General features: G+C 43.3%; 1 protein-coding gene across 1 annotated transcript in view; it reads right to left on the reverse strand.

The window, feature by feature from the left end:
* Ero1a (endoplasmic reticulum oxidoreductase 1 alpha) overlaps positions 1–20,780 on the reverse strand; it is a 35,797-nt gene extending 15,017 nt beyond the window's left edge. Inside the window, exons 1-7 of the mRNA XM_005085791.4 lie at positions 20,609–20,780; positions 11,408–11,527; positions 9,724–9,807; positions 5,297–5,335; positions 2,772–2,845; positions 2,615–2,688; positions 556–676 (exon numbers count right to left, since the gene is read on the reverse strand). Of these exons, the coding sequence (XP_005085848.1) occupies positions 556–676; positions 2,615–2,688; positions 2,772–2,845; positions 5,297–5,335; positions 9,724–9,807; positions 11,408–11,527; positions 20,609–20,722 (626 nt within the window). The 5' untranslated portion in view covers positions 20,723–20,780. The remainder of the gene's footprint in view (positions 1–555; positions 677–2,614; positions 2,689–2,771; positions 2,846–5,296; positions 5,336–9,723; positions 9,808–11,407; positions 11,528–20,608) is intronic.
* Between the last annotated feature and the right edge of the window lie 3,271 nt (positions 20,781–24,051).

Consider the following 24,051-nt stretch of genomic DNA (forward strand, 5'->3'; position numbering starts at 1 on the left):
AGAGGACCAAATTACTGCAACCACAGAAAGGGGAGCAGGGGAGAACGAAGAGAACCTTAAGCTGTAGATTCTCAGCTATACCCCACCACTGGCTATAGTGATTGTGGTAAATGAAGCAAAGCCCCTGGTTCGGAATTACTTCATCTGCATAAAGAGATCCTGTAAGCCACTCAGGCATGTTTGCTCAGTGGTTCCCATCCTAAAAAGATAGAATATTATCTAAGTCTCTTTTTTTTTTAAGATTTATTATGTATACAGTGTTCCTCCTGTATGTATGCCTACAGCAAGAAGAAGGCACCAGATCTCATTACAGATGGCTGTGAGTCACCATGTGGTTGCTGGGAATTGAACTCAGGACCTCTGGAAGAGCAGCCAGTGCTCTTAACCTCTGAGCCACCTCTCCAGCCCATAATATTACCTAAGTCTTTAAAGAAGTATTTGTTGCAGCCAGTGCCCCAGGGGGAATGTGATTTATGACATTTAAGTTTCTATGTCCAAATCAATCTCTTAAGGACATGAACCTAGTCTACACAAGTCTGAGAAAATAATGCATACTTAAAACAGTTTTCTTCATAGATGACACTCCATATCCTCCAAGCATCTGGTCCCTTGTAGCCTGTGTAGCGCTCAGGGTTAAGGAGTAAATCCACATACTCAGCATCGGGGGACTGTATGTCTACAAGATAAAACATTTCACCAAATCTTTCCTATTTCAGAACAACGTTTTAGGAGAAAGAAAATAGGGAGAAACAAACAGCCACATTCACTGTACACAATGTTTGCAAAAAACCCCTGACCTTGTAAGTGGTAAGAACAGGCATAAGTGAATTTTAGAGTTTAAGAAAACATGTGAATCAGTGCTCACAATTTGTCCAAACAATGAATGTTTCCATCCATGTTAGCACACAGCTCAGCACTGACTAGCGATAATGACGAGAGTGATGCTTAGTAGGTAAACAGCCGCCCAGACAGGCAAAACCTGCATTTGATCCTGAGCAGGAGAAAAGAGAAAGAGCTGGGTGGTGATGGTGCAAGTCTTAATCCCAGCACTCAGGAGGCAGTGGCAGGCAGAGCTCTATGAGTTGGAGGCCAGCCTGGTCTACAGAGTGAGTTCTAGGACAGCCAGGGCTATTCAGAGAAACCCTGTCTCAAAAAGCAAAATCAAAAAGAAAACAATAAAGAAAAATACACTACAATCACATAGACGAGACACATATGTCAAAACATGGCATGTATCCCACTACAGAAAACTCTCCTCCCCACAACAGAATTTTTAAAAGTTATTTTTTTAAGGGGGGAGGCGCAGGTTGAGACAGGGTCTCACTATGTAGCCCTAGCTGTCCTGGAACCCAAAAGACCCACTGCCTCTGCACCTGCCCCTGCAGTGCTGGAATTAAAGGTGTCTATCATCAATACCTAGCTCTTTTCGCTAATGTTGTAGAAGTTCGTTGGTCCACTATTAAAGAGTCATAGACGAATATCAAAATTCAAATATGATTTAATTTTGCTTGGCCAATTCAGAGGTCAACAATTCAATTTTTTAAAAAAAAGACACTAGAAAAAGAATTAGATCAATAAATCTTGATCCAAGGCCTAGCTACCAATTTCAGCACCAGCTGCAGACATGATGTCATGGTTCAATATTCTTTGCACCAAAACCACAGAGACCAGCATCACAGAAAAGGTTAATGGTCCAGCAGCATTTACAAAAGACGTTTTCCTCATTCCTGCAGTTTAGCTACTTTTGCAAATTGCAAAAGATACAGAACTGTAAACTACTTGATACATAAAACTGCAAAACATAAGAGGTAAGGTTTTTTTTTTACAGAAACTAATTTTAATTTTCTTTTTACTGTGGTAAAAATACAGAATGAAATTAGCAATTTCCACCATATTCAGTGACCCGTGAGTTACACTCACAATGCAGTGTGATCATTGCCACTTTCTATTTCCAAAACTTTTCCATAGCCCTGAAGAGAAACAATGATCATTTAACAACTGACTCTCCGCGTGCCACTAACCGCTAATCTACTTTCTGTTGCTCTGAGTTTGCCGGTCCCAGACAGTTCCCAAGTGTATTCTTCACACCACACTTGTCTTTGTGTCCGGCTTCTTTCACCCACCATGTTTCCAGGGCTCTGCCACAATGGAGCATTTGTTGGAAGCTCCCTCCTCCTCATGGCTCAGTAGTATTCATGTGTATGTGTATGATATGTACATAACACATTTCAATTATCTTTGCATCTAGTGATAGACACACAGACCATTTAGCTTGTGTCTCTTATGAACAAACACTGGTCTACCTGTCTGAGTCGCTCTCCGATTCTTGTGTGTTACATACCTAGGAATGCCACTGTAAAGTCCCATGACTCTATGTGTAGCTTTCTGAGGACCCATCACACTATTAGTACTGAGATTTTAAAATAACTAAAAAGAATTGAGGGGCGGCATCTGGAGCAGCACTGGCCTAGCATATCCAAAGCCTGAGTTTAATGCTTAATACAACTTGGAGGGAGGGAGGAGATGGAGGGATGGAGGGGAGGGAGGGAGGGAGGGAGGGAGGGAGGGAGGGAGGTTATTGGGAACTTGATGCACACATTAACAAACATCATACCATCAACTTCACAGAAGCTGTCTGAAGAATCGTCATGCTTGGTCCACTGAAGAACAGCCTTCTGGGTTTCCTCACTTCAAATAAGGAAAATTGCATTATTCATTTTCCCAGTCAACTATGACGAAGAAAAACAAAACTAGCTCAAAGAGCAAATGACCTTAGAGATGCATCCACCGCTCCAAGCCGTTCAGCTTGTTCACATTCTTCAATGTGGTTAGCTTCTTCAGAATACTAAACAGACAGAAAACAAACAGATTTCCTACATTTTAATTAATTGCTGCCTCCACTTCTGCTGTTGAGACAGAGTCACATAACCTCCCTGCTTTAACCTCCCGAATGCTGGGATTACAGGCATGAGCCAAGCAGCCTTAAGCAACATTTTTCAGGAATTAAAAGTTAGCCAAGGCTCATGCTACCTGCCTGTAGCTCCAAACCTACAAAGTGAGCTCTGTTTGTTTGTTTTATCGAGACAAGGTTTCTCTGTGTAGTTCTGGCTGTCCTGAAACTCACTCTGTAGACCAGGCTGGTCTCAAACTCACAGACCTGCCCACCTCTGCCTACACCCTGCATAAAATAAGCCTCTTAAAACCAAAAAGTAGGTGAAAGGATTTTTTGCTTCTCATTTTTGTCGAAAACAGAATTTACTATTATGTTCACAAATTAAAGAATATCTGGCTGACAAACAGCAACTGAGATGTGCACTTGGAGAATTTCTGAGGAACATGGAAGTCACGTGACATCAGAAGGCAGAGTCCCAGTGGCCTGACCATAAGTGCTGGCTTCCTCTTCCCTGACGGCGTGGTGGTACCAGATGGTGCGACTCAGCTCCTTCCCACGGCATGGCTGCAAGAGCACCTTATAGGAGCTATGCTAATGGTTCTAGGGATTTACAACGCACGCTTTGCCTACCCTATTTCTTCCTGATGTCTGTCTAACATGCATGCGTACAGGTTTTTCTAGCAGGTGTGTGCACAGCGCAGACCAAGCTCATGAGACTTGATAACATTGATACATTAGCTTGATAAGACCAGAATCAGGAGGCCATAAATAAACACCTACAACAGCCTTGTTAGGATGACCACAGGATTTCTGTCCACTCTAGGATACTGAAAGTACCAAAATGACTAAACATTAAATAACTGAAGTTACCGGATTTTTTTTAATATATATCTATTGACTGACAACTGTGCTTCATTATATTAATTAATATATAAGACAGTTCCACTTTTAAAAGAGCTTCTTTTTTTTTTTTGGTTTTTACGAGACAGGGTTTCTCTGTATTGTTTTGGAGGCTATTGGTCCAGCCCGGCCTCGAACTCACAGAGATCCGCCTGTCTCTGCCTCCCGAGTGCTGGGATTAAAGGCGTGCGCCACCACCACCCGGCTAAAAGACCTTCTTGAAACTCAAATTCTTTTATACATAGTTAAATATCAAAGACATACAATCTACTTGACCTGCAATCAAATGGCTCAGAATATCTACATAGAAAAGTATGACAAAACAAATGTGCTGAAATATGTAAACATCAGGAACTACAGTATACAAAATGTTTTATGTTAATCTTACAATTTTGCTATAAGTTAGAAATTACTTGCCCGGCGTTGGTGGCGCACACCTCTAATCCCAGCACTCAGGAGGCAGAGGCAGGTAGATCACTATGAGTTCGAGGCCAGCCTGGTCTACAGAGTGAGTTCCAGGACAGCCTCCAAAACAATACAGAGAAACCCTGTCTTAAAAAAAAAAAGAAAAAGAAAAAGGAAACAAAATGTCAAACAAACATCAAAGACCCTGAGAGATGGTCCAACAGGTAGACAGACACCCTTGTCATGCAAGCCTACCCCTACAGTGACGTAAGGCAGAGACAGACATGACCAGAAATTCAAGAACCAGCTAGTCTGAAAGACGGTGCCCAGCTTGCCATATGCACATGCATACACATACCAAACAACTTACCATGCTTTTAAATTTACTCAAAAAAGCATCATATGCCTATATATATATATATATAAAAGTTTGTTTATATATACGTATATATAAACAAAAACTTTTAAACTTTTTAGTACCATTTAGTAATTTATTCAGCTTCTTAATTACATTTATCACTTTACTAGGTTATGGAAATGTTTCTGAAGACCATTTTTCCCAATAGTTTATTATTTTAAATTTTCTATAAAACTGATCACAGTCTTCTTCAAAACTGTATTTTATGATTAATCTATCTGAAATTACCAATAACCTCAGCTGACTCCTCTCTGCAGATAATTTCTAACCTAGAAAATACTCATTATATATAAACAAGTGTGATGTTTTAACCAAAATGTTTCATAACTTCTATTCTTTGAGAAAATTTTGAATGGCATTTAACTTAATTCTGAAATGTTCTAATTTTGCATTGATCTTAAACAAAATGATTTATCTGGGTTTGGCCTTAACATGGTAGGGAAATGGGAGTAGGAAATCCACACGAAGCAAACCTGGACATCATAGTAACTGCTGGATAATGGGTAAGTAGATTTCCTTCCACTACTTTTACTTAAATGTCTTATATACTTTTTTTAAAGGAGCAAAAGCTATTGAATATGAAGTAACGTTCAAGGTTATCTCACTGCAGACAGCAGGGAAAGGATTTTCCAAGACTCTTGTAAACAACAACGGTTACATCAGTGAGTGTATGTGCATACCTTGTAGCTTGCAGACTTAATTCCATCAGGAACTTCATCCTGAAAGAGAAACACATTTATTTTATCTTCGGAAAAGATACTTTAAATTCTTATTACTTAAATTCACAAATTACTGGGGACTATCTTCACTTCAAGTGAGAAGAGTTAGGAAATTTTAAGTAAGTTCTTTAAAGTAAATAAAAATTCAACAGGTGTAGTAGCATACAGCTTTAATCCTAGCCGTCCAATAGCCATCTGTGTCAGACCAGCCTGGTCTGTGTAGCAAGAGCTATGAAATAAGATCTTCTCTCAAAAAGTGAGCAAATAAAATTCAAGGCCCATCGATTGCTGATCATGTACTGTATCGCGGAAATATAAAAGTGAGTACAAGCAACCGGGCAGTTGTGGCACACTCCTTTAATCCCAGCACTCGGGAGGCAGAGGCAGGCGCATCTCGGTGAGTTTGAGGCCAGCCTGGCCTACAGAGCTACACAAAGAAACCCTGTCTTGAAAAATAAAAAAGAAAGGTTACAGCATTCTCTCTCTCACTCCTGTGGTACACAATACAAATGCAGTAGAGGGGCCGACTAGGCTGTGGCAAACATCCCAAATCCATTCCTTTTTCTTTCCCTCTCCTTCCCTTTTCCTCCCTTTCTTCTTTTCTTCTTTTTTTTGGGGGGGGGGGATGAGGTGTCGGGACAGGGTTTCTCTGTAGCTTTGGAGCCTGTCCTGGAACTCACTCTGTAGACCGCCACCTCTGCCTCCCGAGTGCTGGGACTAAAGGCCGCCACACCTGGCCCAGGCACGCTCTTTAGCCACATCTGGGTCCCTATAATTCACCGTATTAGGAAGTGCTAGGATAAAGCCCAGGCTTGTCTGCAGGGAGTGGAAATATTTCATTCCCTCAGTGTCACTTGAGGGCCTCTGATTCCAGCTTTCTGTTCTTACCATTTACAGCTCAGACACTTTGTAACTGGACTGGGATATGTGTTGAAAGGGTCAGTTTAGTGCTTCTCCTCTCTACTAAATCAAAAACTCAAGGGCAGAGCTAAGCTTGTATACCCAAGACTCAGCACCCTGCATGCCTACACAGAATATCCATTATTCAAATCACATGCTAATTGGTATCTTTACCAGTGTCTTCACCTCCTCTCTCACGCCTCTAAGACTATGTCATCTTTCTGAATCATGGCATTTCTGTGCCAATCTCATATTTATAATATGAGAATATGCCGGGCGTTGGTGGCGCACGCCTTTAATCCCAGCACTCGGGAGGCAGAGGCAGGCGGATCTCTGTGAGTTCGAGACCAGCCTGGTCTACAGAGTGAGTTCCAGGACAGCCTCCAAAGCCACAGAGAAACCCTGTCTCGAAAAACCAAAAAAAAAAATAATAATAATAATATGAGAATATTCTGAGGTGGGAATGTTAGGTTTTTCTTTTTGACTTTTATTATTAATTTTTTATGAAAAAAATTCATATACATATAACAAGCATTCTATTATCACTTCTCCATCTTTTACTCCCCTCCCCATGTTCATGATTTTGTTTTTTGGAGACACACTGAGTTTAACCAGGACATCTGTAGGACTGAGGGTCAGGACTGAGTTGGAGCCTACTGGGCTCTTCAGTGGGTAAAAGTGAAGGCAATGGCTGCCCCTCCCCCAGAAGCCATCAGCCTTCAACAGGTTTTTAAAAGGGCAAGCATTCTATCAGCCTAAGAAACGAGACTACTGAACTCACAGGCAAGCCCTCATCCTGAAAAAGCTGAGTCTACCACATCTTACCACAATTCCTCAGACACTAGAACACTTAAATTTCCCCAACTATTTTTTTCCTGTTGCTATTTTACTAATATCAAAAATGTAACTGAGCCAGGCAGTGGTGGCGCATGCCTTTAATCCCACCACTCAGGAGACAGAGGCAGGTGATCTCTGTAAATCTGAAAACAGTCTGGTCTACAGAGAGAGTCCCAGGATAGCAGGGCTACACAGAGAAAAACACTGTCTCGGAAAAACAACAACAACAAAATAACATAAGTATAAGAACTTACAAATTAAATATTTAAACTGAGAGTATCTTAATCATATGCAGATTTTCACATAATAACTGCTGTGCTTTGAACATTCCCAAAAGGCCCAAGTGTTAAAAGCTGGCATCCAGGAGACACCTTGAAAGGTAGTGGAACTTTTGAGCAGTGGAGAAATGGGAACTGTTGGGTGCCACTGATAAAAACATAATGCTACAATCACTACGGAAGACAGTTTTGTAATTCCTCAAAATGTATAATTACCACACAATCCATCAAACCCACTTATAGATGTATACTAAGAAAATCTTAAAGGCTGGAGACATGCCTCAGTGGTACAGATGTATTGAACAGCAGCAGACGAGTGGATATGTATTGGTGTATATAGTACAACACTAACGGATGTATATAATAGATATAAATCTAGACATTCAGCAATAAACTCATTCACTCAGAATAGAATTCTGATGTACGTTATGATATCTTTTACTTAAAATCAATGTACTATGCCAGGTGGTGGTGGCGCATGCCTTTAATCCCAGCACTGGGGAGGCAGAGGCAGGTGGATCTCTGTGAGTTTGAGGTGGGGCTGGACCGACAGCCTCCAAAACAATACAGAGAAACCCTGTCTCGTAAAACCAAAAAAAAAAAAAAAAAAAAAATCAATGTACTAAGTGAAATAGAATGGGGGTGACCAAGGATGAGACGGGCTGGGTTAGTCTTTAAGCAGCAGGGTCCAGTGTGTGAGGAGGATCAGAAATGGGCAGCAGAGATGGCTACCCAATATGCATGTACTTAAGGTCAGCCTGAAGTGGTCAAGTGAAATGGGAAATGAAAATACAGACATTTTTGGTGGTGCTCGGTGTCAGGCCCTAGGGCCTCATGCATGCTGGACAAGAGCTCCGCCCCTGGGCTACATCCCTGGTCCTATATACTTGTAAAGCCTGCATCATTTGAAAGTGTGGGAATTGAACTCAGGACCTCTAGAAGAGCAGCCAGTGCTTTTAACTGCTGAGCCCTCTCTCCAGTCCCCACCTGCATCATTTGAAAGTGTGAAAAAAGCAAGTCTCTGCTTTCACAGAAGAGTACTTCAAACTTCAAAAGGAAAACAAACATCAAGCCCTAAGAACAATTAATCTTCTCTCTAATAAATCAAAAGATTGCATTACCTTGATAGGCAGTGAAGAAACCAAAGTGGAAAGAATACCTTAAATAAAAAAATTTTAAGAAGGTACAGGGCCAGCAAGACGGCTCAGGGGACAAAGGATCTGGCGCCTGAGCTCAGTCCCTGGAACCACACAGTAGGAAGAGAGGGCCCGTCCCAGCAACTTGTCTCTGACCTCCCAAGTGAGAGGCATGCCACTCCCTCACCAACAACAAATAACGTATTAATTCGACTCTATACAAAACAAGTATATAACCATAAAAAATTAATTTTTACTTTTAAAAAAAATGGCACAATGGTGAACACCTTTAGTCCCAGCACTTGGGAGACAGAGGCAGGCAGATCTTATGAATGTAAGAACAGCCTGATCTACTTAGTGAGTTCTAGACCACCAAGGACTACATAGTGAGAGATCCTGTGTCGGTAATAATAATTATTATATATAATTCTTATGTTATTATTACTACTATTATTATTGTACCATGAAGATAGATTTTATGGGGCTGGGAGAAGACTCAGTCAGTAAAATGCCTCACACACAAACATGAGAACCTGAGTCTAGATCCTCAGTAAAATGCCTCACACACAAACATGAGAACCTGAGTCTAGATCCTCAGTAAAATGCCTCACACACAAAATGAGAACCTGAGTCTAGATCCTCAGTAAAATGCCTCACACACAAAATGAGAACCTGAGTCTAGATCCTCAGTAAAATGCCTCACACACAAACATGAGAACCTGAGTCTAGATCCTCAGCATCTGAGTAAGAATCCAGGCTGCGGGGCTGGGGAGATGGCGCAGAGGTTAAGAGCACTGACTGCCCTTCCAAAGGTCCTGAGTTCAATTCCCAACAACCACATGGTGGCTCACAGCCATCTGTAATGAGACCTGGTGCCTTCTTCTTGCCAGCAGGCAGACATGAAGGCAGAATACTGTATACATAAGAAAGAAAGAGAGAACGAAGAATGAATCCAGGCTGCAGGCCACCTCTGCAGTCCCAGAGCTGGAGGGGCAGTGAGCCACAGTTCGATGAGAAGCTGCATCTCAGAAGTGGAAAGTGACAGGGGAAGCCCCTTGAAGTCAGCCTCTAACCTCCATGCCACTCCATGCATCAGCACACACACAAGTAGATAACATAAGTTTAGGTTTATGACATGTAAATGGATGCTATATTTAAACAGGATCAAATCATAATTTGATTAGTAGTGGCCCTCTGAAAATGGGTAAAGAATGGAAACACCCGGGACAGTTCTTACAGAATGGCAGGGTTTGACAGCACAGTCTCTTCTTCCACACTGGTTGATGTCATTCCAGAAAGGACATGGCTTCTTCAAGTTTACCTGTAAGAGAATTGAAAGTCATGAAACGGTAAAGCCCTGAGAATGCAACTGACTGCTGGAATCAGGATCCCAGGTTGTGGCGATGGTTTATCAGAGACTACACGGTCTCTCTCGTTACTGGTCAAGTTTCACTCACTGTATAAATGTGTGACTGGTATAAACCAGTAAGCCTGGTTAGAGAGGCACAGACCCCAAACAGGCCTTGTGCGAATGGCACTTGGGAGTTGGGGCTCAAACTCACACTGCCCATCCCCCACTTAGGCCAGAATAACAGGCAGAAAACAGGAAGGAACTGTGGGTCAGGTTTTAGAAGCTTTTTCTGTAGTGTTCTCATGATCAGATACTATAAGTGTTCAGTAAGTCCAAAAATGCCTCCTCTCCAAAAAAAAAATTATTTGTCTTAATTGGAGCCCACCTGACAGCTGACAAACCAATATGTTAAGAACAATATAGCAATTTCTATTTTAACTTCAATTTAGCCGGTTCATTTCTAGCTCTAGTAATTATTGAAGTTAAAAGTATCAGGGCTGTGGCCGGACGGTGGTGGTGCATGCCTTTAATCCCAGCACTCAGGAGGCAGAGGCAGGCGGATCTCTGTGAATTCTCTGTGAGGTCAGGCTGGACCGATAGCCTCCAAAACAACACAGAGAAACCCTGTCTCGTAAAAACCAAAAAAAAAAAAAAAAGTATCAGGGCTGTGAAGAATTCCACTGGTATGAGTTTACAAGGACATGAATTTACTTCCCAGAAGTTATGGTGACCCATGCTTGCAATCCCAGAGCTGGGGATTCAGAGACAGGGTTACAGAAAGCAACCAGTGTAGCCTGTCAGACAGAGCTCAGGCCAGTGAAAAACCAAGTCTGGAAAAAAAAAGTGGACTGTGCTTGAGAAACAACAACACCCGTAGCTGTCCTCAGGTCTCCTCAGGCACAGGTGCTCACACACACACACACACACACACACACACACACACACACACACACACACACACACACGGTGGTTTCTCAACCAAACAGCTCACTTGTGAGCCAACCACCATAAAGGTGAATGGCGAGAGGCAATTCTTGAAGCTGGCATCTTACCTCCACAAGCATACCAGGGCATGCACACCTGTATACGAAAACACGCAAACACTATATTTTTTGTTTTGTTTTTCTAGACAGGGTTTCTCTGTGCTGTCTGACTGTCCTGGAACCAGGCTGGTCTCAAACTCACAGAGATCTGTCTGCTTTTGCCTCCTGAATGCTGGAATTTTAGGAGTGCGCTACCACATCAGCTCACTGAATTTTCTTTAATTTTTTCAACTTTGTACACATTTAAATAAGTACCAATTTCAATAACAGTGTAGTCATCTATGAAAATATAACCATCCATTATAGCATACTTACATAAAAATTGAAACTTCCCCAGGCTGGAGAGATGACTCAGAGGTTAAGAGCACTGGCTGCTCTTTCAGAGGTCCTGAGTTCAATTCCCAGCAACCACATGGTGGCTCAGAACTATCTATAATGAGATCTGGTGCCCTCTTCAGGCTTGCAGACATACATACAGGCAAAACACTGTATACATAATAGATAAATCATAAAAAAATTGAAAATACCTTGTAATATCTAAAGTAGTCACTTTCAAGAAGTTTTTGTAGTCTTGGGAAAAGTCTGTAGTTATTAAATTTATCGATGGTCTCAACATCACAGGTACAATCATCCAGGTAACCACTAACCTGTTACAAAGAAAATGATGTATTAAATTTAAATGTCCCAGATATCACATGGTTCTTACCATCCATCCCACCCCCTTTGGTTCCTCAGACAGAGAATGCCAATACAGTGATGCTGTTTGTTCTTCTTGTATCTCTAGAGCAACCCAGTGGCACTTCTTCAGGGTCAGCTGAGCTTGGATGTAGAGGGAACTGGAACCCCAACTATTGGGCCATGGCAGGTTTTCTAGGTTTGGAATGATGCTCAGAACTCACTTCTCATAGCAACACTGGGGTAAAAACTGACCACAAATGCTTAGCCCTGATGTCTTGACCCTTCCTCCTAGATCAAACTATTAACTTTCTACATCAGTATGTAATGGGAAGTTATAATCAGCCAATGTTACTAGCTGTGAAACTTAACAGTTCGGGCATTTATTTGGGAGTTAAGCAAACACCTGATAAAAACAATGTAACATTAAGAAACAAGTACATCAGCCTGGTTTACAAAGAGAGCTCCAGGATAGGCTCCAAAGCAACACAGAGAAACCGTGTCTCATTAAAAAAAAAGAAAGAAAGAAAGAAGGAAGGAAGGAAGGAAGGAAGGAAGGAAGGAAGGAAGGAAAGAAAGAAAGAAAGAAAGAAAGAAAGAAAGAAAGAAAGAAAGAAAGAAAGAAAGAAGTGCATAATTATTCCAAACAATAGAAAAAGAAAACACATCACAATTCAGAAAAGAAAACCCTGAAATACTTTGGTTTGGTATGTCTGCACTGTAAACTACATTGAAAATAAGGGAGAGCACCAGCCCCTCACTGAGGAGCTACTAACAGCTACTATGGAAGAGTTTTCTTCAGGGATATGGTCGCTGGTAGAATGACCATGCTCCGGGGGCAGCCCCACATCCATACATATAGCAGCACAAATTGATCTCAGTGAGTAGTTTTTAAAAAAGAACAGTCATGTCAGGGTAGTGGTGGCCTTTAATCTCAGCACTTGGGAGGTGGATCTTTGTGAGTTCGAGACTACTTTGAGACAGAGCAAGTTCCAGGACAGTCAGGACTGTTACACAGAGAAATCCTATCTCGAAAAAACAAACAACAAAAACAAACAACAGGGTCCGGTGCCTTCTCCTGACCTCCTACACTTGGCACTCCCTTGCACACACCCCATCACACACACAATTAAAATATATTTTAAGAGTGAGGCATGGTGGTGCACCCCTTTAGTTCCAGAACAGGCAGATCTCTGTGAGTTCAAGGCCAGCCTGCTCTACAAAAGTTCTAGAATAGCTAGGGCTGTTAAATAGAGAAATGCTGTCTCTGTATAATCAAATATATATATTTGGTTTTTCATATACATATAACACACATACATTAAAATAAGAAAGCAAGTTATAAAACTCATTAAAATACTGAATTAATATTTTACTCTTATAGTATGTAAGATCCTATATTATCTTAATTTAAGAACACTGAAATTCAGTAACAGAAACTTTTCACAACAGCAATGTCCCAAAACTAACACTTTTTACTGATTTTTCTAGTCTCACTCATTTTCTAGAAATCTAATCCACATATTCTATCATATCTATTTTCACGCCTTTTGAATTTATAAGGATAGAACCCACCTACTATTTCTCGCCTTTGATTCGAATTGTTAAAAAGAATGACACAGAAATAGCACAAAGATTAAAAGAAGAGCAGCAACCAGAGACAGCAAGTTACAAAAGGAGACACAAAAGCCTGAGCCTGAAGCCAAACATCCCAGGAGCTCATTGCCAAGGTGAAAATAACCCTGCAGGACAGGGCTAAGCACTGTCACCTTGGGGATGCTCTCAGTCTTCTACCACCGTGGGGTCAACTGTCTCTCCTGGGCGCTTCCAGAGCATTCCACATAGTACTGCAGTGTGAGAATACCTCACTTTCCTGACTGTATTATCCATCCCGACAAGTAGCGTATAAAATCTTGGGGCAAAATGATGTTTTTTTCACTTAGTGATCCAGCCTGCAGCACTGTGCCTCCGGAAATGACACAATGTATCTCAGCGACCACTCATGGGGTGGGTAAGTGAATGAGGGCTGCCCCTGTAGTTCCTGAGCCACAGCTCACTGCGTGCGTGCGTGCGTGCGTGCGTGCGTGCGTGCGTGCGTGCGTGCACTTGGTGGCCCAAGCACCGGAGCGCACTCACGAGGCAAGGCACACAGGCAGTGAGGACAGCCTTCTGGGCCCCACCTTCTGCCTACCCACACGTCATTCTAAAGTGCAGAGGACACTCTGCACCAGGAAGCAACGGAAGATCCCAGAGCAGGGATGGCACCCGGCCAGGAGACCACACAGGGACAGGAGGCGCACACATGGGAGACTTTTAAGCCTTCTGCCCTTTACCCTGCATGTGGAATGGGCCATATTCTCCACGACAACCACAGGCAGCAGAGTGGCTAAGGACGCAAAATAAAAATGTCAGGGTTTCAATAGAAGCAGAGAGCTCAGGCTCCGTGAGGACAGAGAGACACTTGGAAATCCATGGGGCACGCCGGCCAAGAGGTGAGGCAGAGCTCCATTCTTGGAAGAAGTCTGACAGGTGTGATGCCAGCCTAGTTCTAGAAATCAGAGAACAGGAATGTTACCATATCCGTCACAAGGAAGGGCTGTGGCAGGAATGGCACCAACAGAACCCACAGACTCTTAGAAACAAAAGAAAATCCTAGGACGCCAGACAGGTGCGAGGCGCAACAAGCCCGGCCTGATGCTGTGCTTCAGGCCACAGTTCTGCTGGTCAGGTAGCCACGACACTATTCCCCACTGCAAACAAGCCCAGCCTGCCACGGGAATCCAAGCTTCAAAACCAGCATCCTTCTCCCCCTCCCAAAGTGGTTAACACCTACTAAACCTGAAGTGTATTGCCCTAGACTTCAAGTGATAGCCAGCTTTGGTAGGAGCCAAACTAAATCGACGATTAAAAGGCCCACACTGAGGAACAGCAGGTGTTGTGAGATATTTGATTACACTGAGTAAAGATATGTCACTCTGATTGGTTTAATAAAAAGCTGAACTGCCAATAGCTAGGCAGGATTTCCAAACGCCAGAGGACACTGGGAAGGAGGACATGTGAGGAGACACAGAGGAAGCAGGTGACAGTCTGTATATAAGGGAAACAGCCTCAGGACAGCACATAGATTCATAGAAATGGGTTAGCTTAAGCCGTAACAGTTAGCTAAAAACAAGCCGAAGCCGTTGGCCGAGCTTTCATAATTACTAATAAGTCTCTGTGTTGTGGTTTGAGAGCTGGCTGATGGGACAGAGAAAGACTCGATTCAAGTAGGTAGACAGAAGGACTGACGTAGCCTAGCACATAGCCACACCCAGTTTAAAGACCTAGTCTGGGGGCTGGGAGGATGGCTCAGAGGTTAAGAGCACTGGCTGCTCTTCCAGGGGCCCTGAGTTCAATTCCCAGCAACCACATGGTGGCTCACAACTATCTGTAATGAGATCTGGTGTCCTCTTCTGATATGCAGACAGAACACTGTATACATAATAAATAAATAAATATTTAAAAAAAGACCCAGTTTGTGAGAGTTACAAAGCCTCTCAAGGTACCCATGGCAAGTTTCTAAAGGGCAGCCCCTCCACAACCACCAAGCTCTGCAGTTAGTCCTATTCAGGTTTAAAGTTCACACTGTCACTGTGTTTTCCATAAAACATTAATTACCATCTCATAGATTTGGCTAAAGAAAATAAGTGCAGGGCTGGAGAGATGGCTCAGCACTGGCTACTCTTCCAGAGGTCCTGAGTTCAATTCCCAGCAGCTCACAACCATCTATAGTGGGAATCCGATGCCCTCTTCTGGCATAAAAGTGTACCTGCAGATGGACCGTGTGTGTGTGTGTGTGTGTGTGTGTGTGTGTGTGTGTGTGTGTATACAATTAAGAAAATAAATGCTTGAAAAAATGATAAATATTACAGATTTGGTATCAGAATAATAAAGAAAATAAACATGTTAAATATCGCTATTAACCCAGCTCTCCTCAAGTGCTCTACTCCTCTCCAAAGCAGCCCACATTTCCTTAATGAGGAGGAAGATACAGACCTAATTTTCAAGGTGTCTGATACTGGACTATTGTATCGTCCCACTGGAGTAAGGGACCAGCTCATGGAAAACTAGCACGGGGCAGGGCGTGGAGCGCTCAGTTCCTTTCTCCATTGACCACAGCTGATTTAGCCAAATGCAATATGATATGTATGTTTAATCACAAATATGGTGGCTCACAACTGTACCTCCAGTCCAGAGGATCCAATGCCCTCATCTGACCTCCACAGGCATATCACAGATTTACTATAGGCAAAACACTCACACATAAAATAAGTAAATCTTTTTTAATTAAAAAAAAAAGTAAATAGAGCCGGGCGGTGGTGGCACACGCCTTTAATGCCAGCACTCGGGAGGCAGAGGCAGGCAGATCTCTGTGAGTTCGAGGCCAGGCTGGACCGATAGCCTCCAAAACAATACAGAGAAACCCTGTCTCATAAAACCAAAAAAAAAAAAAAAAGTAAATAAAAACACATCACATTGTGAAGACACTCAAAGGACAGCAACCATCATACAAGTACTTCTTCCATATTCTTTATTCATAAAGCCAGGGGTGCAGCAGGCAATTAGAGTCAATTGCCACCTCTCTAGAATAGCCTATTTCAAAGATCCCTCTGACAAGGATTTAATACTGGGTTTCTGTCCACTCAACAAATCACCTCTCCATGGCACAGCAAGTCGCTCTACCAATTAAAGCTCTTTTTATCTGATGATAAGCAGATTTAATAGTAAAACAGCTTTTGTGGAAAGGAACGTACACTAATTTTTAGTTAAATGCAAAATATGTTCATACTTCCTCCATAACTGTCTTTATTTCTTGAGATTTTATCTTTAAAATATATTCGAGAAATTGTGCCTAATGTTTTGCTACATTCACTTACTTAACATAACTGTCAAAAACTAAAAGTAGAGCCGGGCGTTGGTGGCGGACGCCTTTAATCCCAGCACTCGGGAGGCAGAGGCAGACAGATCTCTGTGAGTTCGAGGCCAGCCTGGTCTACAGAGAGAGTTCCAGAACAGGTTTCAAAGCCACAGAGAAACCCTGTCTTGAAAAACCAAAAAAAAAAAAAAAAAAAAAAAAAAGAAAAAAGAAAAAACTAAAAGTAACAAACTGTAAGGACTTCCTTTCATCTAAGTTATCTGTGATAACCAATAATATTTTGGTTCAAAGAAGGGGTGCTTCTTGCTTACAGGATTATTTGCTCAAATGGGGATAAGAGCCAACTTACTACATAACTAATATTACTAATTACTATTCTAATGGGATAATAAAAAGGACAGCGGTTGTATTAAGATTTACAAGTTCCAAACAATCATTTTGAGTAATGAACAGCAAACAATAAAACACTATTTTGAAAAGAATTTACAAGGGTTGGAGAAATGCCTCAGCAGCTGCTCTTGCAGAGGGAAGACCTGTGTTCAATTCCCAGCATCCACATGGATCACAATCAACTAACTCCAGCTCCAACACCCTCTTTGACCTCCAGTGGTCCTGGCACTCACGTGGTACACATACATACCTGCAAGCAAAACACTCAAATACATAAAATAAAATAAAGCAAAAAAATTTTTTAAGAATTTACAACATACTGGGTGATGGTGGCCTTTAATCCAAGCACTGGAGGCAAAAGCAGACAGATCTCTGTGAGTTTGAGGCCAGCCTGGTCTACGGAATGAGTTCCAGTACTACCAGGACTACACAGTGAAACCCTATTTGTGAAAGAAGAAAAAAAGAAAGAATTTACAACATACAGTGAAAATCATTTTAAAAGGACTTGAAACCAACAGATATATGTAGTCACTAACCAAGCCCAAAGTCACATCAGAGTCATCAACCCATCAAAAAGCCCAATCCTAGCAAACAATGGCTAAACCAAATGCTATTTTTCATCTTATGCTGCAGTAGTTTGAATGAACTGGCTCCCAAAAGTTCCTAGGGAGTGGCACTATTGGGAGGTGTGGCTTTGTTGGAGTACGTGTGTCACTGTGGAGGTGGGCTTTGAGAATCTTGCATATGACCAAGCCACATTCAGTGTCCAAGTTCACTTCCTGTTGTCTGTAGCTCAAGATGCAGGACTCTCAGCTCCTTCTCCAGCACCAAGTCTGCCTGCAGGCTGCCAAGCCTCACCATGATGACAACAGACTAAACCTCCCTCCGAAACTGTAAGCCACCCAATTAAATGTTTTCCTTTATAAGAGCTGTCATGGTCATGGTGTCTCTTCACCGCAATAGAAAACCAATCATTCAGGTTGATGTCTCAACACTTCACTGATGAGTGTCCTGTGGAATACTTATCACAGTTACACTTATTGATTGCAGAACTCTGTCCATTTTACTGCAGTGACTTTCTAAGGTCAAAGAGCTACATACTGGGGGCTGGAGAGATGGCTCAGAGGTTAAGAGCACTGCCTGCTCTTCCAAAGGTCCTGAGTTCAATTCCCAGCACCCACATGGTGGCTCACAACCATCTGTAATGAGATCTGGTGTCTTCTGGCCTGCAGGGATGCAGGCAGAACACTGTATGCATAACAAATAAATAAACCTTTAAAAAAAATAATAACAATAATATCAAAAAAAAAAAAGAGCTACATACTGCTCTGACTCAGAGAGTCTGCGAGCTGAACCCCAACTACAAACCACATATTCACACCACAGTGCAAGGCAGGGCGGTGGTGTGGTAACCAGAGGCAGAAGTGGTAAGAGAGGCCGACAGCAGGAAGGAGGAAAAGGAAAAAAACTAAGACCAATGTAGCTATTTCGGCCATTAGCAAGGCTAAATTTTGGGGGAAGCCCAGGCTGCCACAGGCTGAGTTCAGACATGAAAGCCCCACTGAACCAGGCTAATTTACAATTATTCAGTTGACTCCGAAGAGGAAAACCAGAAAGTATCCCTTTAAAGAAAGTGACTTAACAGATTTTTTTGGGGGGTATCAGAGAGCATTTAAGCCTGAGGTTATTGGGGGCTGAGATGGCTCAGTGGTTAGAACAAGCACTGCTCTTCCATAGAACCTGAGTTCTATTCCCAGAACCCTCAGGGCGGCTCATGCGCTAGTTCCATGGAACCCAACATCCTCTTCCCACTTACGCAGGCGTGTGGTGTGCACACAGGCAGGCAAACACACGTACTCATTAAATAAAAATAAATAAACCCTAAAACTAAATAAGGGCCAGGCATCACGACCCTCACCTTTAATCCCTCCCAGCAGTTGGGAGGCAGAGGCAGTCAGATCTCTGGGAGTTGGATGCTATCCTGGTCTACATATTGTTTTCCAGGACAGTCAGGGCTATGTCTGTCAAGAGACCCTGGCTCAAAATAAACAAATAAATGAATAAAAGATAAATCTGAAGAAAATGTAACAACAACCAAAAAAAGCTTAATTACTATCCAAGAAGAAATGTAAAAAAATTTTAAAGTTCCTCCTCAATTTTAAGGAGATCTCTAAAAACACTGAGTGTGGAACAAAGTTGAAGAACCAAATAGTATTTTTACACCATTATCCAAACATCCAGAACACCTGAGTGTAACACCCCCTATCTTTCTCAGCACAGACAGTTAAAACAAGTTCCTTGTTCCTGTCTTTTAAAGGTTTAGATATTGAAACTTTGTATACCTGGCTGGAGAGATGACTCAGCAGTTAAGAGCAGTGGTTGCTCTTCCAGGACTGAGTTCAATTCCCAGCACCCATACCGTGAGTTAACAATTGCCACCACACACACAGCATACACTTATATACATATAAATAAAAAATGTTTAACTTTGTATACCTGACAACTGTGATCAAGGGAACTTCCCCCAACAACTCACCTCTGCTCCCAAATTCCTCAAAACAATAAAATCCAAAATTGAAAGCGGTTAAAAAGAGCCTCTTCCTCCAAACATCAAATGTTGATAATAGCATTATAGTATCATATTCAGCAACACGTTATTTCTGGTCATAAGTAGTAAGACCCACGAATGATTTGACTATTTATCCCTCCATTTTTTAAAAATAAATTTCAGAATTCGAAGTCCGCCAAAAGATGGCTTTAAAGAGTAACAAGAGCCAATGAGATATGTCAGCTGTCAAGCCCGAGGGCCTGAGATTGAACCCTGGGTCACACGTGGTGGATGGGGAAAGATTCCTGCAAGCTGTCCTCACTGCAAGCACCCCTCGCTATGTGTACACCCACACGTACAATACACAGACACAAATTAAGTAAGCCAAGATTTTAAACATTGTAAAGGGGAGGAGAGAGCAGGCCAGAGCAAAGCGTGCTTGTGAACACCTGTATCGCAATACAATTCACACATCAAGTAACTCAATAACAGAATAATCTCATATAGTTTTAAACAGAAGAAAGGCGGGGGGGGGACCCCTAAATACTCGAGAATTTTTCCAGACTTTACAAGAACGCACTTAGAGACTAGCACATCGACAGATTCCAGGTTCTTCTGGACGTTTCCAAGCTATCTGCTGGCATTTTCTGGAGACTGAAAAATGAAAATTAGACTTATTTCAGTGCGTCTAACGCAAATGGCCTTATACAAAATTAACAGGCTACACTACCAAAATAAATGCTCACAGAACCAACATCTCCTAAAAAAAAAAAATAATCACAGCTCATAATCAAAATAAAACCGGGGCCTGCCTAGGATTCAACCCGCTAAGGGAGTGTCAGGATGCGAGCGAGAACAAGCTTCAGGAAGAATAATAAAGTACACCATACACACAGGGCTGAGGAGTCGACGGACAACAACGGCCGCAAAGACACCGGCCAGTTTTGGACCAGGGCATCCAAAGAGCCTCGCAAGGTCGCTCAACCTCTTGACAACGACAGCGAGATCCGGAGGGCGGCTGATCCCCGCCAGAGTCGGCCGGGAGCAGGAAGGCTGGGGATGCACGAGGTGCCCGGGTGCCGGGGCTCTGGTGTGACAAGCCGGCCCACCGCAGGGTCCCGCGGGCCAGGGGCGACCCGGAGCGCAGTCCCGGCGGCGCACAGGATCCCGCCCGCGCCCGGGGAGAGGCACAGCCCTCACCTGACAGAAGCAGCGCTGCGCGGCCGTCTCCGGCTGCCGCTCCTCGCCGTGCGCAGGGCACAGCAGCCACACGACACCCAAGAGGCCGACGAACAAGCCCCAGCCGCGGCCCATCGCCTCCCGCCGCCACCACCACCGCCCTCGGCCCGCGCAGACGTCCCCGGCTCCCGGGCGCAGGCCGCGCGCCCGCAGAAGAAGCCCGCGCCCGGCCCCGCCCCGCCCGGCCCCGCCCCGCCGCCACGCTCCGCCCACCGCGCTCCCGCCTCCCTGCGGACGTGCGGCGGCGCGCGCCTCTGCCTGGGCGAGCCTCGGGCGGCTGCCTATCGGAGCGTCCCGGTCGTGCACCCGCCGACTGGACACCTGGCGGGCGACCTCTGCCCGCGCCGAGTCGCGGTCCTTCCGGGCGTCGGGGCCTTCCCCGGAGCCACTGCTCCCGGCTGCCGCAGGCCTGCCCGCCCCGCCCCCGACCTCACGCCGACCCAGCCCCTTCTCACTACGAGGAAATCGAGCCTGGATTACGTGTCCGCCGTGCTAAAGCCCAGAGGATGTGGGAGTTCATCTCGCGGTCGCACAAACTCCTTAGGATTTCCTAGTGGCTGTGCTAGCTAGAAAGGGAACAGGTGAAATCGGTTTTGCAAGAGTCTGGGCGTCGGCGCGTTTTACGCCCATACTCCCAGCACTCCAGAGGCTGCTGCGGGAGGATTGGTCAATTTCTAAACCAGCTGCCTGGGCAGTAGAGTCAGCTAGGCCTTATTATACGTATATAACTAAATAACTGATAAATAAATGTTTTTATTAAACAGTATAGGGAAGATGTTAGCTCAGCGTGTCCTCAACTTCAGATGTATTCATAAATAATGTGTTCTCTGCGAACTAGGCACATTTCCCAGCCAGAGCAAGGTGAAGACCACCCTTTCATAAGTGGAAATGGGGACGGCTAGTCTTAACAAGGATTGGAGCAGGCAGTGGAAGCCCGGTGGAGCTTGTAAATCTATAGCATGACTTGTACTCTCATATAAAGATAAAAAGACCTCCTTGGTTATCTGGAATGATTTCATTGAATCTATATTACAGTTCGTGCTTATCTTTTCTAGAGTCAGACATATATCCCCCCCTCTCTCTATTTCTCACCCCTCTTTGGTTTTATTGAGACTGGTGTAACTTTGGAACTTGCTCCGTATAAGATCCCCCTACCTCTGCCTCCTGAGTGCTGGGATAAAAGGCATGTGTCACCACCACCTGATACATTCGCTGTTTCTAAGGTGGTTTTCCTGGTGTCCTTTTCACACAGTTCCAAATTCCAAATAAGTTTCAATGCAAATACAATTTGCTAAGCTGGGTTTGACATCGGTTACATGCGCGGGGCAGAGACACACATTCATGGCCCTGACAATGTCATCTCTCCATTCTTTGTTGTTTTGCTTTGGGGGAAGTGCATTTCTATTTTGATAATGGGTCTTGCTGTGTGTTTCTGGCTGATCTGGGACTCGCTGTGTAGACAGGCTGGACTCAGTCACACAGAGATCAACCTTCCTCTCCCTTCCTAGTGCTGAGATTAAAGGCCTGTGCCATCACAACCCAATCTTATTTTTAATTCATTAATAATTGTGTGTATGTATAGGATACAATGTGATGTTTTCAGTCTATATAGACCTTGTAGGAAGATTCAAATTACTATATCCATCATCTCAACAGCTTAATTTTTTCTTATGAGAATGTTTGCAAACAATCGGTTTGTCACCTCAAAATACATGGTATGTAAATAAACTGCAGTCTTCACACGTGATGCCATAGTCAATAAAACTTTTCTAACTGTAACGTGGTTCCCTTTGACCAACTTTCCTTTCCCCAACCTTCCTCTGCCCCCACCAGCCTCTGGTTACCACTTTTCTACAGATTCCATGAGATCAGCTCTTTAAAATTTCCCACGAGTGCCATGACACAGTTCTCCAACTGCACTTACCTCAGTCCACATAGCATGGTGTGCTCCAGGTACAACCGTGTTACAGGTCACAGCATCCCCTTCCTTATGAGCCTGCAGAGTGCGGGGGAGGGAACGCACACACTCACATGTGTGCTACATAGTTTGTTCCATCCACTGATGAACACTGTACCCTAGCTACTATACATCATGTTAAAGTAAGTATGGGAATATAAAGAACTCAGCTCCATAGCAAGTAATAATAATAACCTGATCAACTATGGGAAAAAAAGAGCTGAACAGGCCTTTTCCCAAAGAACGGGTACTGTGGAAAAGAGGTTTGTGCAGAGGTACTCAACACCATTGACCATCAGAGAAATATAAATTAGAGCCACAATGAGGTGCCTACTCACACCTCTTGGAATATTATCAAAAAGATGAGTGACTAGGCTGAGTAGTCCATAGTGTAGTTCAGGGCTCAGCTACACCTTTAATCCAAGCACTCAGGAGGCAGAGCCAGGCAGATCTCTGAGTTTGAAGCCAGTGTGGTCTACAGAGCAAGTTCCAGGACAGCTAAAACTCTGTTACACAGACAAACCTTGTCTGGAAACACATACCCCAACACACACGCAAGTCCAGGGCTATACAGCAAGATTCTGTCTGAAAACAACTAAAACTAAAACAACAAAACACCCAAGCAAACAACAAAAAATGGCTAGTAAAGCTGGACATAGTGGTATTCAATTCCTTTCATTCCAGAGAGACACGTGGATCTCTTTTGAGTTTGGGGTCAGCCTGGGCTACATAATTTCAGAACAGCCAAAGTTACACTTAAAAAATAAGAAAGAAACAGAAAACAAAGACTGAAACAGGAGGATTATCATGAGTTTGAGTCTAGTTGGGGCTATATAGCAAGACCTTGCCTTTAAAAGAATTGAGGGAAAAAATTATGTACGTCAATTTTGGAAAATGGCAATTCCTCAAGAAACTAAACATGGAATTACCAATGGGATCATTTCTGTAAATATCCTACTTCTGTGTCTACATCCCAATGAAGTGAGATGCCTGCACTCTTCACATTCAACATTTGTATGAAATCTTTAATAACTTTGCAAAGATGAAATGTTATCACCACTAAATTGCAAGCTCTTGAACCTCCTTAAGCGTGGCTGTCTCAAACATACCATAGACTCCCAGTGTCTTTGCTGTTTGCAAAAGAATAGCTTTCTTATGGCCAACTACTCAGCCATCAGTAGGCAGACAAGGCAAGAAAAGAGGAGTACTGAATAATTAAAGTACATGTTTGTGGAAGCAAGCATGATGCATCTCAGAGTGATACAAGAGCCTGTAAGCCAGGTGAGTTTAACAACGTCAGCGTTCTCGAGTGTGCCATTCAATGTCACTGAAGCGGCCCCAGAAACTTTTCAATCAGTCTTTTGACTGGATTTACGTCTCCAATGTGCCTTCTTGGGCAGTCATTTCGAGTGTGTGAGGGCCAGTGAAATAACTAGTCACTCAATAA

This window comes from Mesocricetus auratus, unplaced genomic scaffold (genome assembly GCF_017639785.1).
Source record: "Mesocricetus auratus isolate SY011 unplaced genomic scaffold, BCM_Maur_2.0 Super-Scaffold_100048, whole genome shotgun sequence".
Classification (NCBI taxonomy): domain Eukaryota; kingdom Metazoa; phylum Chordata; class Mammalia; order Rodentia; family Cricetidae; genus Mesocricetus; species Mesocricetus auratus.